Genomic DNA, 14,412 nt, shown 5'->3' with positions numbered 1-14,412 from the left:
TAACCTGTAAGACTTGAAATCTCTATAACATTAAGTGGGATATTATATGTTTTATAAAGTACCACCATTTTTTCAATTTTACAAAATTTCAGAAATGCGTAAGCAGTGGGTGAAGAAAATGCCCTATAAATTAAAATGAGTTCGGTGACCTGTGTTTTTTCTTTTCTTGTTTGTCTTGGAAACTAATGTTCTTCAAGCTCACAGAGTATGAAAAAACTCTTAACGTTAGAAAAAATTCGTTCCTACATCCTTAAGTGTTTTTATTCCAAAGTATGTTTTATTGCTATTACATGTGGAAATAAATCTGCTATGTACACATTGGTAACTTTAGCTATCTTATATGGTGTCCTAACAAAGTCATTGATACTATTACTGATACAAAAAAATGAACGACTTATTTTTGAGTGCGGCTTATTTATGAGCCCTTTTTCCCTTTATGAGCCCTTTATTAGCTTATTTTCAAGACCGGCTTATTTGCGGGATTTCAGGGTATTTACACTCAAACTATTATCAATTTTCAGTTTTGTTGACCAGCAAATTTAACAGTGTTGATTTACATACAGATTTATTTTGACATTGATTATACTGAACAATAGGTAGACTGCATGTGATTACAGGATTAGCGGTTATATTGATACATAGGCACTCCTCAGTTTTCTTAATAGAAACTCCTTACTTACAGGTTACTGTTATTTTTCAGGCCTGGTCCTTATTTCAGGCTTTGCAAACCTGAATTTTCCCTATATTTTTATGTAAAAAATCACAATTTTAGGCTTTCAAGTCAGGATTTTCAGGACTGGGAATATCTAGCTAATCACAGGCCTGTCTTGTGAGAAAGGTCATTTTTGATGTAAACAACAGGCTGAATAATTTGACATTATAATATCCTCAACTAAAATGATCTAATTCAGTACCTTTATTCACAGTGATCATTACAACTTTCTAGATACATGTTTGACGACATTTTTTGTCTCGTGAACCATTCAAAGGTTCATCATCAAACTTTCTGTAGCATCTTAGTAAGGTCCTTTCAGTTTTGTTCAAATGGTTCCATAGGACTATTTTAGGAGTGGCTAGAGCTAATAACAGAAAAACCTAACAACTTCTCATGAACCACTGGAAGGATCATCATCAAACTTGGGGTGTGTAGCATCCTAGTGACGTCATACCTCAGATTTATTCAAATGGTTTTGCTTGAGTGATTTTAAGGGCTGCCAGGACTAAAAATAGAAAATCCTTTAAACAACTTCTTCTCATGAACTACTTAAGTGATAATCTCCAAACTTGATCTGTAGCATCTCTCACATTCTTTCAAATGGTTCTGCTTTCATGACTGATTTCAGGGGCTACCACAGTAAAAAAGGAAGAGAACCTTTGAAGTAACTTTCAGTGAACTGAGTAGATGTTCATTAATCTTGATCAGAAAGGTCTGTAGATCACGGTCCTCCTCAGGTGAACGAATTAGACCCATTTTGGCCTCTTTTTACTTTCTTTCTGTGAATGCAGGATTCTCATTAGTTTCTCTGAATTAGGATTTTTTGAGGAAATTTGTATTGAATATCAGGTTTTTTCTGAAGGTTATTAAATACATTTGTCTTGCAGGATCTTCAATAGAAAATATTCGTGGCCACCTGTCTGGACCATTGTCTCGTCTTAGTTCTAGTTCCCTGGACATATCTGGAAGCATGCTGAGTGGGAACCAGACCAGTGTATCGGAAATTAATAGGATGAAACAAGAATGTTCTGCACTCAAACTTCAGGTATTCATGATAGATACAAGCATTATGTTGTTTGTCACAGATATTGAGGTGTATGTACAGTACTTGGGTATTCCGAATCAGTCTTAAATGCGGGTCACTCTAAACGTTTTACAGCTGATGACAACAAATACTCAAGCAAAAATTAGGAAAAAGTTTATATTTGTAAACCTTAAGCATCTGTGCATATTAAACCACCATAGGTTATAACATTGAACTATTTTTAGCTCACCTGAGCACAAAGTGCTCAAAGGTGAGCTTTTGTGATCGCCCTGTGTCCGTCGTCGTCCTTTGTCAGTCGTCCGTCTGTCGTCAACAATTTGACTGTTAACACTCTAGAGGTCACAATTTTGACCCAATCTTAATCTCAAAGGAAAAGCTTGTTAACACTGTAGAGGCCACATATGACTTTGTCTTCATGAATCTTGGTCAGAATGTTAATCTTGATGGTCTCAAGGTCCAGTTTGAATCTGAGTCATGTAGGCTCAAACACTAGGTCACCAGGTCAAATCAAAGGAAAAGCTAGTTAACACTTTAGAGGCCACATTTATGACCATATCTTAACGAAACTTGGTCAGAATGTTGATCTTGATGATCAATAGGTCAAGTTCAAATCTGGGTCAGGTGGGATCAAAAACAAGGTCACTAGGTCAAATCAAAGGAAAAGCTTGTTAACACTCTAGAGGCCACATTTATGACTGTATCTTCATGAAACTTAGTCAGAATGTTAATCTTGATGATCTTTAGGTCAAGTACAACTCTGGGTCATGTGGGGTCAGAAACTGGGTCATCGGGTCAAATCAGAGGAAAAGCTAGTTAACACTTTAGAGACCACATTTATGACCATATCTTAATGAAACTTGGTCAGAATGTCAATCTTGATGATCTTTTGGTCAGTAGGTCAGGTGAGCGATACAGGGCCTTCATGGCCCTCTTGTTTAATAATAAACATAGTACAAGTATGTCGCATATATTGACTCGAGATGCTAATTTTTGCCAAGAAAATACGGAACTGTTCTCTTCAAGAGATGCTTACTTTATTGTCTGGTGATGTACACAGATAAATAATAGTATTATAATACATGGACTTGATGTACATTATATACCTATCACACTATAGATATATAAAGTTTAGGACATATGTTATAAAAAAGTTGTTTTATGGGGTATTCCGAATCACCACACTTTTATCTGATATATTCTTTATCAAATATTTGTTTATTTCTAACAAATGTGCCTCAGTTTTCTTTCATAACGCTTAAATATTTACCAGTGTCACCACATTCATTTTCAAAATGTCTTTAATTCATTTCAGTAGTTTGTCTGGACCATTTTACATGCTAATGTGTTACACTGAACAGCGGTTTGTTTCAGTGTTGAAATTGTAGCAGTTGATATATTCAGCTTTCATTATGGCCTTATATGTCTTCCCCCCACTCGGGGAGACATATTGTTTTTGCCCTGTCCGTCCATCACACTTCATTTCCGATCAATAACTGGAGAACCATTTGACCTAGAACCTTCAATCTTCATAGGATGGCAGGGCTTATGGAGTAGACGACCCCTATTGTTTTTGGGGTCACTCCGTCAAAGGTCAAGGTCACAGGGGCCTGAACATGGAAAACCATTTCTGATAATAACTTAAGAACTACTTGACCCAGAATGTTGAAACTTCATAGGATGATTGGTCATGCAGAATAGATGACCTCTATTGATTTTGGGGTCATTCTGTTAAAGGTGAAGGTCACAGGGGCCTGAACATTGAAAACCATTTCTGATCAATAACTTGAGAACCACTTGACCCAGAATGTTGAAACTTCATTGTATGATTGGACATGCAGAGTAGATGACTCCTATTGATTTTGGGGTCACTCTGTAAAAGGTCAAGGTCACAGTGACCTGAACATGAAAAACCATTTCCAATCAATAACTTGAGAACCACCTGACCCAGAATGTTGAAACTTCATCGGATGATTAGACATGCAGTAAATGACCCCTATTGATTTTGGGGTCACTTTGTTAAAGGTCAAGGTTACAGGGACCTGAACATAGAAATCCATTTCCTATCAATAGCTTGAGAACCACTTGACCCAGAATATTGAAACTTCATAGGATGATTGGATATGCAGAGTAGATGACCCCTATTGATTTTAGGGTCACTATTAAAGGTCAAGGTCGCAGTGGACAGAACATGGAAATCCATTTCCGGTCAATAACTTGAGAACCATTTGACCTAGAACCTTCAAACTTCATAGATTGATAGGACTTAAAATGCAGGTGACCCTTATCCTTTTTTGGTCATTTGAGCTAAGCTCAAGGTCACATGGGCCTGAACATAGAAAACTGTTTCCAATCAATAACTTGAGAACCACTTGACCCAGAATGTTGAAACTTATTAGGATTATTGGACATGCAGAGTAGATGACCCTTACTGATTTTGTGGTCACTCAATCAAAGGTCAAGGTCACAGAGGCCTGAACATGGAAAACAGTTTCCAATTCATAACTTGTGAACCACTAGGCCTAGAATGTTGAAATTTAGTGGGATGATTGGACATGCCAAGTAGATGATCCCTGTTGCAGCCAACCATCAGTGTCTTTTTGACTTTCGCTCATGTCCCTTATTGACGTCTTGCCTATACGAATGTGCATTGGGGGAGACATGCGCTTTTCTACAAAAGCATCTTCTAGTTCTTTAATTTAAACACATCATTTTGTGTTATCTGATGAATATAAAGTTTTCTTAGCATTCTGAAGTCCATTTCACTAAACTAGTATCACTAGGTAGACCTCTACAGGTAGAAATGAGTAACAGCAACAGTGATTCAGAATACCCCCAAATGACTAGAAATAGCCGAGGTCATAGAGGTCGGGAAAATCTACATATTATGCATTTTAGTAAGCGATATTTCATAATTCAGATAATGTCTTTTTATTGGCAATATAATTATTTATTCATGAATATATATAAACAATATTGTACATGTTGAAGCATTGGTCTAATTTTATTTTTTATGAAAACTGATTCGGAATACCGAGTACAAGTTATATTTTAGGTTCCATAATTCTTATCTCAACATAAAATTAAGGAGAAAAAATCTATTAACTGTTGATGGAAGGTTAACTAAGGCTCCTTCTTCTAGTGATAAATGTATACTTGTTTTTATGCCTCAGAGTAATATTATAGTGATCACACTCGATGTTTGTGTATGATGAGAATGTGTGATCCTTGCCGTTAACTTTGTGTCTCGGCTCTAACTTTAAATGAAACTTAACACAAAAGTTAAGCATGATAAAAAGTTGTGTCAGTAATGAGAGTGAGCTTAGATGCAAGCCTGTAAGCATATGTTCTTTCTCACAGAAATTGAGATGTATGCAATTTAGGATTATGGTTTTCTATCTTTAGTCCAATATAGGCTTCCACAAAGAAATTTGGAAATTATAAAAGAAGTATTGTTTCAGGTAGATAAAATGAAAGAGGAAGTATGCATTAAGGAAGGAGAGAACAAATTATTGAGAGATAATCTGACAAAGAAGGATGCTGAGCTAGACACTATCAAGACAGAAAAAATCAGCCAGATACATCAACAAAATCTTCAACAGACAGAGAAAGAAAAGACACTACAGGTTTAATTTGAATACTCATTTATTTCTATTTATTTTCTTCATTGACTGTTTTTGGGCACTTATCGAGTTGCTCTTGTCCGTCCATCTGAATTTGTGTCATGCATATCTCAAAAAGAGAATCATCAAACCTCATAGGATTGTTATTCAGCATAGGAAGTTGTGCACTAGGGGTTTTAAACGGGATCACTTCTGGACAGGAGTGATGGCCCTTGATTTAGTAAAAAGTATGATATAAATATTGCATAACAAGTAGTTTAAAATACTGGAAAATCATTGTTTTTCTTATGTTCATGCAGAAACTTGGAACAAGTATATTGTTATACAGTTATACAGTTATAAGGGAAATTAAATTATACCATATTTTCCAAATAAATGTTATTTGTGTTGTCATTGCGACAGAAATTCTAAAGCACCCATACATCATGAAAAATAAAAGGTTTATATAAAAGGACTGTGATGAAACCAGCAATATACAGTTAAGTTATATTTCAGTAAAATCATTTTAAACTGTTCCTAAATGTTCAAAAGTATGATTTTTGTAAGTGATGCGCAAAATTTGTAGCATTAATGACTTGAAAAATACATGCCATACACGGCGATATACTGCTTTCATGACATTCTTAATGTCCACAAATGTGTTTGGTGACTAACTTAAAATCATTGTAACTCTTTAAATAGTGAAGATAATTACTTCAAAATTTCAGATTTGAAAGTTAAAATAATGTTCTTCATGAATATTTTGTAATCTCAATTTTTATTTTTGTCACTAATACAGGTTTTTAGCTCGACTATACAAAGTATAAGGAGAGCTATCCTACTTGACCCGGCATCGGCGTCTTTCCGCGTCCCCACCTTGGTTAAAGTTTTTTTTACACTTTCTCTTTTTTCAATTTATCTCTGTAATTACTTGATGGATTTGATTCAAACTTGAAATACTTATTCCTCATCATCATCTGACATAAGGGCCATAACTCTGGCTCCAATATTTCATGAATTATCCTCCCTTTTCACTTAGATTTTCAGGTTAAAGTTTTGATGCACTTTCACTCTATCTCTGTTATTACTGAATGGATTTGATTCAAACTTAAAAAAGTTGTTCAACATCATCACCCACATCATATGACACAAGGTGCACAACTCTGGCACCATTTTGTCATGAATTATTCCCCCTTTTTACTTAGAATTTCAGGTTAAAGTTTTGGTGCACTTTCACTCTACCTCTGTTATTACTGGATGGATTTGATTCAAATTTAAAATAGTTGTTCAGCATCATCACCCGCATCATATGACACAAGATGCATAACTCTGGCACAATTTTTCATGAATTATTCCCCCTTTTTACTTAGAATTTCAAGTTAAAGTTTTATGCACTTTCACTCTAAATCTGTTATTACTGAATGGATCTGATTCAAACTTAAACAATTGTTCAACATCATTACCCTTATCATATGACACAAGGTACGTAACTCTGGGACCAATTTTTCATGAATTATTTCCCCTTTTTACTTAGAATTTTAGGTTAAAGTTTTGATGCACTTTCACTCTGTCTCTGTTATTACTGAATGGATTTGATTCAAACTTAAAATAGTTGTTCAACATCATCACCCACACCATATGACGCAAGGTGCATAACTCTGGCACCAGTATTTCATGAATTATTCCCCCTTTTTACTTAGAATTTTAGGTTAAAGTTTTGATGCACTTTCACTCTGTCTCTGTTATTACTGAATGGATTTGATTGAAACTTAAAATAGTTGTTCAACATCATCACCCACACCATATGACACAAGGTGCATAACTCTGGCACCAATATTTAATGAATTATGCCCCTATTTGCTTAGGATATACTTACATAGTGTTTTGATACATTTTATCTTTACCTCTCTTATTACATTAACTCATTCTGCCCGCGTGACGCATTAATGCATCGACCAATTGTTATCTGAATACCGCATGCCGCTTCTAGGCGGTGTTGTTATCTACATCTGGAAACCGCACGCCGCGTACAGGCGTCTGTACAGTAATAGCTCTGAATTCCGCATGACACATTCAGTCGTCACATTTCATTGGTCTTAAATAAAATCTTTTAGTTCTTTCTAACAAGTTGGACGAATCAATTTTTTTGTTGCGTAACATTTTTAAAACATAAATAAAACCAGATGTTGTGAAAAAATAAATGCTTTCTTTGAAGAAAGCTGTAAAAGCAAGCGTCGTTCGAGTTATAATTTGTGATTTCTCGAAGCCTGAAAATTACGGATGATTTATATGATTGAAACATAAAAAAATGAATAAATAAATAATTAGATACCAACAAATATTCATTGAGAAATGACAGTTGAAATAATGCAACCCAAAAGTATATACTTTTTCGCTAGTCGCTATGCGGCAAATAATGCCATCTGCGGGATCAAACAATTTTACGGCTAATTGAGTTTATTCTGATTATTATCATTCTTACGTTTTATCACAATAAAATTATCATTAAACATTGTGCCAGAATTTCATTTAAATCTGTCAAAATTTAACAGAGATAAATAAATATAAAAACATAGCTATGGAGCTATAAAGGGCGTTGAGTATATTCTTTATAAGTACAGTTCTAAACATTTGAGTGCGGTAAAAAAATGAATTATAAATGATCGGGTACTGTTATAAAAAATACACTTCAGTAAAGACAGACGTACATAATTACCACTCCAAAATAATGTGTAAGTATTATACCCAAATGCAAAACAAAAATTTCATAGAATTATTTTACACTTTCATACCGCGTGAACATTGTCACATCTTTGCGTCATGACAGTGAACGCACACAACACTGCCTGAACAAAACTGGTAGAATTGTGTGGTATCATTGAAAAGAAAAGAACTAAAATATTTTCTTTTACATGTAAGATTAAACTATCTTCAACTCATGCACACCAGATCTTTAATTCTTACCTATGCGATATAACAATGCTCATGTGTGTATAAAAAAGTAAAAACATCTTCATTGGTATTTGTCTATTTATTTATTTATTTATTTATTTATTTAAATTGTTTCAAAATTCAAATTTTCATAAAGTACATGTACATGTTTTCTGAAAATTAGCCCAAAATAATCTCATTTTCAGCACAATAGTTTCTGTCTAAACTAACTGAAATATTCATTTTATTACATCTTCATACTAAACACATACGCTATTTTTATGAGAAATAACTTTATTTTGATGCGTTTTGATTGCCTGGATGCGTATAAATGGGTAAAATCAGTGTTAGAAAATGACAATAATATGTATTTCAAATTATTTTTAAGAATTGTTCATATTTGTTGTTTAAATATGTGCTTGATCAAATTTAGCATTTTGGAAATGTTGTTTATCCAAACAAGATCTGATGAGAGAATACAGTCATTTGTTTTGTGTCTTTAATTCAACAGTCTGTTGAAATGACTGTACTACAAAGCTGCATGAAATTAACTTTGTTGCGTGGCTACTTCAATTTACTTACAAAGAGTGCAAATTCCATACCTATTGGCACATATTTGATGTCATATGTCACTAATTAACAACAATATCCGAAGCAAAAAACTACAAAATCAGTGTTATCTCTCAAAACATCTCTTGGTATTCAGGGTAGATTGGCTTATCCGCCTCCTAGGTGGCTGAAAGATAAATATCAGCAGAGTAGAAGTGGAGATAATGCTTTAGGGCAGAATGAGTTAAATTGATATTTTTTGACATAGACTCAGGCTATTGTGCAATATCTTCATCCACAATTGGAGTCATTAAACACTCCAGTGACAGCTCTAGTTTCCTCAGATGTGCCCAGTTCCACTATCCAGCATCGAAATAGTCGAGCGCGCTGTCTCCTGTGACAGCTCTTGTTTCATGGAACATGTCATATATAAAAGGGGCCTAAAAGTTTGTGCAGAATGTATCTCGAAAAATATTTGACCTAGGATTATGAAACAGTACAGGAATATTACTCAGCATGTGAAGTTGTGCACTTGTGGTTTTGTTAGAGATATCACTCAGCCAGACTAAGGTAGTGGCCCTTGACTTAGTCAAAAATATTCATAAAAGGGCATAAAAGTTAGTGTCACACATATCTCAAAAAGTATTTGACCTAGGATCATGAAACATCATCGGAATATTAGTCAGCATGTACAGCTGGGATTTTGTTTGGATTTCAGTCAGTCAGGCCAGAGTTATGGCCCTTGATTGTAAAAAATATGCATAAAGGACATACAAGTTTGTGTCACATTTGTCTCATAAAGTATTTGACTTAGAGTAATTAAACATCAGAGGATCGTTATATAGTATGTGAAGTTGTGCACCTGGTTTTCTGTTTGGGGTTTCAGTCAACCAGAGTTGTGGACCTTGACTTAGTGAAAAAAATACATATAAAGTGCTTAAAAGTTTGTGTTGCATGTGTCTTAAAAAATATTTATCTAGTCATGAAACCATGTAGGAATAATGTCCACCATGTGAATTTGTGCACCTGAGTTTTTCTTTTTATGCCCCCAGCATCTACTGATGCGGGAGGCATATAGTGATTGTCCTGTCCGTCCGTTCGTCCATTCATTTATCCGTCTGTACGAGGTTAACCAAATGGGACCGTTTCGTCTAGCATCAATACCCCTTACTAGAATGACTTGATACTAACGCAGATGTAACCTGTGACCATTCCTCATCTTCAGACATCACCTGACCTCAGTTTGACCGTGACCTCATTTTTTACTAAGGTTGCTTTATATGGGCCATCTCTTCACTTGGTTAACCAAATGGGACCATTGTGTCTACCATCAATACCCCTTACAAGAATGAATTGATACTAATACAGATGTAAACTGTGACCATTCCTCATCTTCAAACATCATCTGACCTCAGTTTGACCTTGACCTTGTTTTCGACTTAGGTGCAAATTCTGCCGACAAGGATGCCACTGGGGTCATCAAGCGTTTATTGAACGCAGCTCCTTGTTAAAAAATTTAATTTTGCAAGACAAGAGTTATGGTCCTTGACTTAATAAAAAAAAGATAGAGGTTTGTTTTCCATATATCTCAAAATGTACATGCCCTAGAGTCATAAAACATATGAGGATTGTTATATAGCATGTGAAGTTGTGCACTTTGTTTTGTTTGGGATTTCACTTACTAATAGCTAGACTAGAGTTATGGTCCTTCACAGAGTGAAAAATACACACAAAGTGCTTAAAAGTATATGAGTTGCCTATACATGTATCTTGAAAACCTGCTTATTCCATCATGGGTTCTAGAGTTACTGGCCGTGAAAGGGGCAAAATTTTCTATTGTGGCCCTTTCAGCCAGAGGTTTCATTAACCTTCCGCCACGAGTGGTGGAGGTTATAGAAATGGTCTCCGTCTGTCCGTCCTGTCTTCCATCTGTAACACTTTGTGTCCGCTCTGTATCTCTTAAACCCCGTGAAGAATTTTCATGGAACTTGGGTCAAATGATTACCTCATCAACACGCTGTGCAGAACTTGTGTCAGCCATGTCAGCTCAAGATCAAGGTCACAACTCAAGGTCAAAGGTTTGAGCCTTCCATTTTGTGTCCGCTGTTTATCTTGTTAACCCCTTGAAGGATTTCATGAAACTTTGGTCAATTGATCACCTAATCAAGACGATGTGCAGACCTCATGAATCAGCCATGTCGGGTCAAGGTCAAGGTCACAATTCAAGATCAAAGGTTTGAGCTCAGTATGTCCTAAACCCCTTGAATGATTTTCATGAAACTTGGTTCAGATGATTACCTCATCAAAACGATGTGCAGAACTCAAGAGTCAGCCGTGTTGGCTCAAGGTCAAGGTCACAACTCAAGGTCAAATGTTTGAGCCTTCCATTTTGTGTCCGCTCTGTATCTCCTAAACCCCTTGAAGGATTTTTAAATTCATTGATGTCGTCATACATGGATATACTTAACAATGTCAATGCTTCCGCCCAATACCATCAACCCATTCACTATCCATAACAGTGGCGGGGGAAATATATGTATTTTAGACTGCCTTGTTTATGCTTTGATTTGATACAGACTTGCACAGAATGTTTATCTTGATGATCTCTAGGCCAAGCTGTATTCATGAAACTTGGTCAGAATTTTTATCTTGTTAATTCCTATGCCAAGTTCAAAACTGGGTTATACGGGGTCAAAAACTAGGTCACCCACTCAAATCAAAGGAAAAGCTTGTTAACACTAGATGCCACATTTATGAACCTATCTTCATAAAACATGGTCATAATGTTCATCTTGATGATCCCTAGGCCAAGTTTGAAACTATGTCATGTGGGGTAAAAAACTAGGTCACCCACTCAAATCAAAGGAACACTTGTTAACATTCTAGAGGTCACATTTATGTCTCTATCTTCATGAAAGTTGATCAGAATGTTTATCTTGATGATCTCTGGGTCATGTGGGGTCAAAAACCATCCTGGCTTGGTCTTCTATCAAATTTGTTCATAAGTTTAACTTTTAGGAAAAACCAATAAATGACTTGAATAATAATGGCTTTATCAGACTTGGTCTGTAGAAGGTCCTCTTCCAGTTTTATTATTCTATTCAAATGGGGTTGTGCAGTCCATTTTAGGGGCTGCTACAGCTTAACCTTTAGCCTGCTGGCGGCAAGTGGTTCTGCCTTCTCGACCAGTGCAGACCAAGATCAGCCTGCACATCCGTGAAGTCTGATCATGGTCTGCACTGTTCGCTATTCAATTATTAAATTTTCAGTGAACACCCCTTCGAATAATAAATGATACTGCCTAAATCGAAAGATGGACCAGTCCATTTTCGAAATTTAGCAGGGTAAAGGTTAAAATAGAAATACCTCTATAAAACTTCTCATGAACCTCTTGATGGACCTTCATTAGACTTGATAAGTAGCATCATTATAAGAATCTCTCCTAAATTTGTTCAAATAGGGAAGCTTGGCCCCATTTAGGAGCCACTTTATCTAAAAATAGAAATGAACTTATGAAATAAGGTTAGGAAAGCTAACTGATATAGGAAGATACTCGGTCAAGTCAGCTCAGTCCTCACACCTGTCAGTCCAATCTGGTACAAGTCTGTCATTTAGTTTTCTGATTAATAAAGAAAATTATGCTTTATCAGACGGAGGTAACGCGGTTACAGACCCAACTTCAGTTCAAGGAACAGGAAGAAAGGGAACTCACAGACAGGGTTAGGGAGCTGGAGTCCCAACTAAGAAGGCTTCAAGCAGCAGAGCCCACCAGCTCACAGGTACATGACTCTATCTTATGGTTTGCTAGAATTTGAACTAAGACTAGAATTTATGAGTGTGGATCAAAAATTGCATGGACTTTGTGGGAAAATCATTGCAATTTTGCAAGGAGATACATTGAAGAAATGTAGGACAATATACCGTATTTTGGTGTGTATAGGTCGCGGTAATGTATAGTCCGCATCTAATTTTTGCTCTGAAAATGGTCGGAAAATTTAACTTCTAGCGTATTAGTCGCAGTTAAATTCCGGATTTTTTCCCCAGCAATATTTAATATTTACCGGCAAAAAAGTTATGGCGACGGCCATATTGATGCCGCGGAGTGAATTATTATCAGAACCTGATTGGTGGAAATCGGACAGTGTTATTTTGGTTCCAAACCGTTTTGTACCAACAGTAGTATCGGTAACAGACTACATCAAAGAAAAGCGGCTTTTTGACACTAATTGGCAGCAGACAGTTTGCGTTTACATTCTGTTATCATGCAAGTTTAAGTGTGAATTGTTTGTACAGCAATTATAACACCTTTCCGTGTCATGTAATTAACCGCGTTCTTTTGATTCTGAGTAAAAAGATTAACAATATATCTCTTTTTGGATTTTTTTTCTTTTATTTAAAAAATCAAAAGTAAAAAAATTATCTTTCAAGTTTTTTAATACGCTAAGAATTAGTATAAACAATGTTTGGAATGGAGGACGGATCTGTCCGGATTTTATCCAACCCAGAGTACATGTCAATGGCGTCCAGTAAAACGAAAGTAAAAACAAACGTAATTCAGACTGCAAAAACATCTTTGAATTAAAGTCATTCGTAATTTTAATAGTCTGTATGGGTTATTTACGATATATTTTATTGAAAGTAACCGCTATTGGTTGAAAAGCCGCCGATATTGATATTTTTTATCCATTTTGTTCGTTCGTAACAGATGCACGTAATTTTGCGAGAGCTACGGTCAGAAAATTGGCCTGAAAAAAAAAACTCTGCTGGCAGTGTTCTGTCATATAGGTCGCAGGAACTTTTTCAGGCAGCAAAATGGGTAGAAAAAGTGCGACCTATACGCACCAAAATACAGTACCCGTTGTTAAATTATCAAGTTGGACAAAATCCTCCTATGTTGTAGAGACCGTACAGGAGTTCTTGGGATACTTTGATTTTCAGCTTACCTGAGCACAAAGTGCTTAGGATGAGCTATTGTGATCACTCTCTGTCTGGCGCCTGTCCACACTTACCTTTAACATCTCCTCTGAAACCATTTGGTGGTCCTCTTCCAAAGTTATTCAAATGGTTCTGCTTGGTTGCACATAGGGGGCCACCAGGGCTAAAAGTAGAAAAATCTTTAGGCTATATCTCTTTAACCGCTGGTCCGATTTTGAAATAATTTCACACAAATGCTCCTTGTGTGATCCTCTACCAAAGGACGGGATATGATAAGATATGCGAAATGGCCCCCTAAATAATTAGAATATGAAAACTCCATAATTGAAATTTTAACTGTCTAAAACAAAAAAGAAGATCATAATCGTTAAAACTATGGCTTTTAAAAACTTTAAAACCAAGTTATTTGTACGACTCAGACCTTTAAAATACTCGAGGTTTGTGATTTTTACCGTTTTTACACGCGATTTACACACTACATGCTTGAATTTCATTGTGAGCCGGAGCTGGTGTCAAGCTGAAGTTTTGCTGAGAAAATAAGGTTACTAAAATATACATTTTCAGAAAAAATCAGCTTGACACTCGGTCCGGCTCATATTGAATTTCCACTTTTTTCGCAACTTTTAGCGTCATTTTTC

At 35.8% G+C, this 14,412-nt stretch overlaps 1 protein-coding gene across 3 annotated transcripts in view; it reads left to right on the top strand.

The window, feature by feature from the left end:
* Positions 1–14,412, top strand: part of LOC123551455 (uncharacterized) — a 99,281-nt gene that overhangs the window by 17,426 nt on the left and 67,443 nt on the right. For all 3 annotated transcript variants that reach the window (XM_045340402.2, XM_045340403.2, XM_045340401.2), the window contains exons 5-7: positions 1,603–1,760; positions 5,219–5,383; positions 12,490–12,618. In XM_045340402.2, coding sequence (XP_045196337.2) covers positions 1,603–1,760; positions 5,219–5,383; positions 12,490–12,618 — 452 coding nt within the window. The remainder of the gene's footprint in view (positions 1–1,602; positions 1,761–5,218; positions 5,384–12,489; positions 12,619–14,412) is intronic.

The sequence above is a fragment of the Mercenaria mercenaria genome, chromosome 4, assembly GCF_021730395.1.
Source record: "Mercenaria mercenaria strain notata chromosome 4, MADL_Memer_1, whole genome shotgun sequence".
In the NCBI taxonomy this organism is placed as follows: Eukaryota; Metazoa; Mollusca; class Bivalvia; order Venerida; family Veneridae; genus Mercenaria; species Mercenaria mercenaria.
This window is presented reverse-complemented; position numbering and strand designations above follow the sequence as displayed.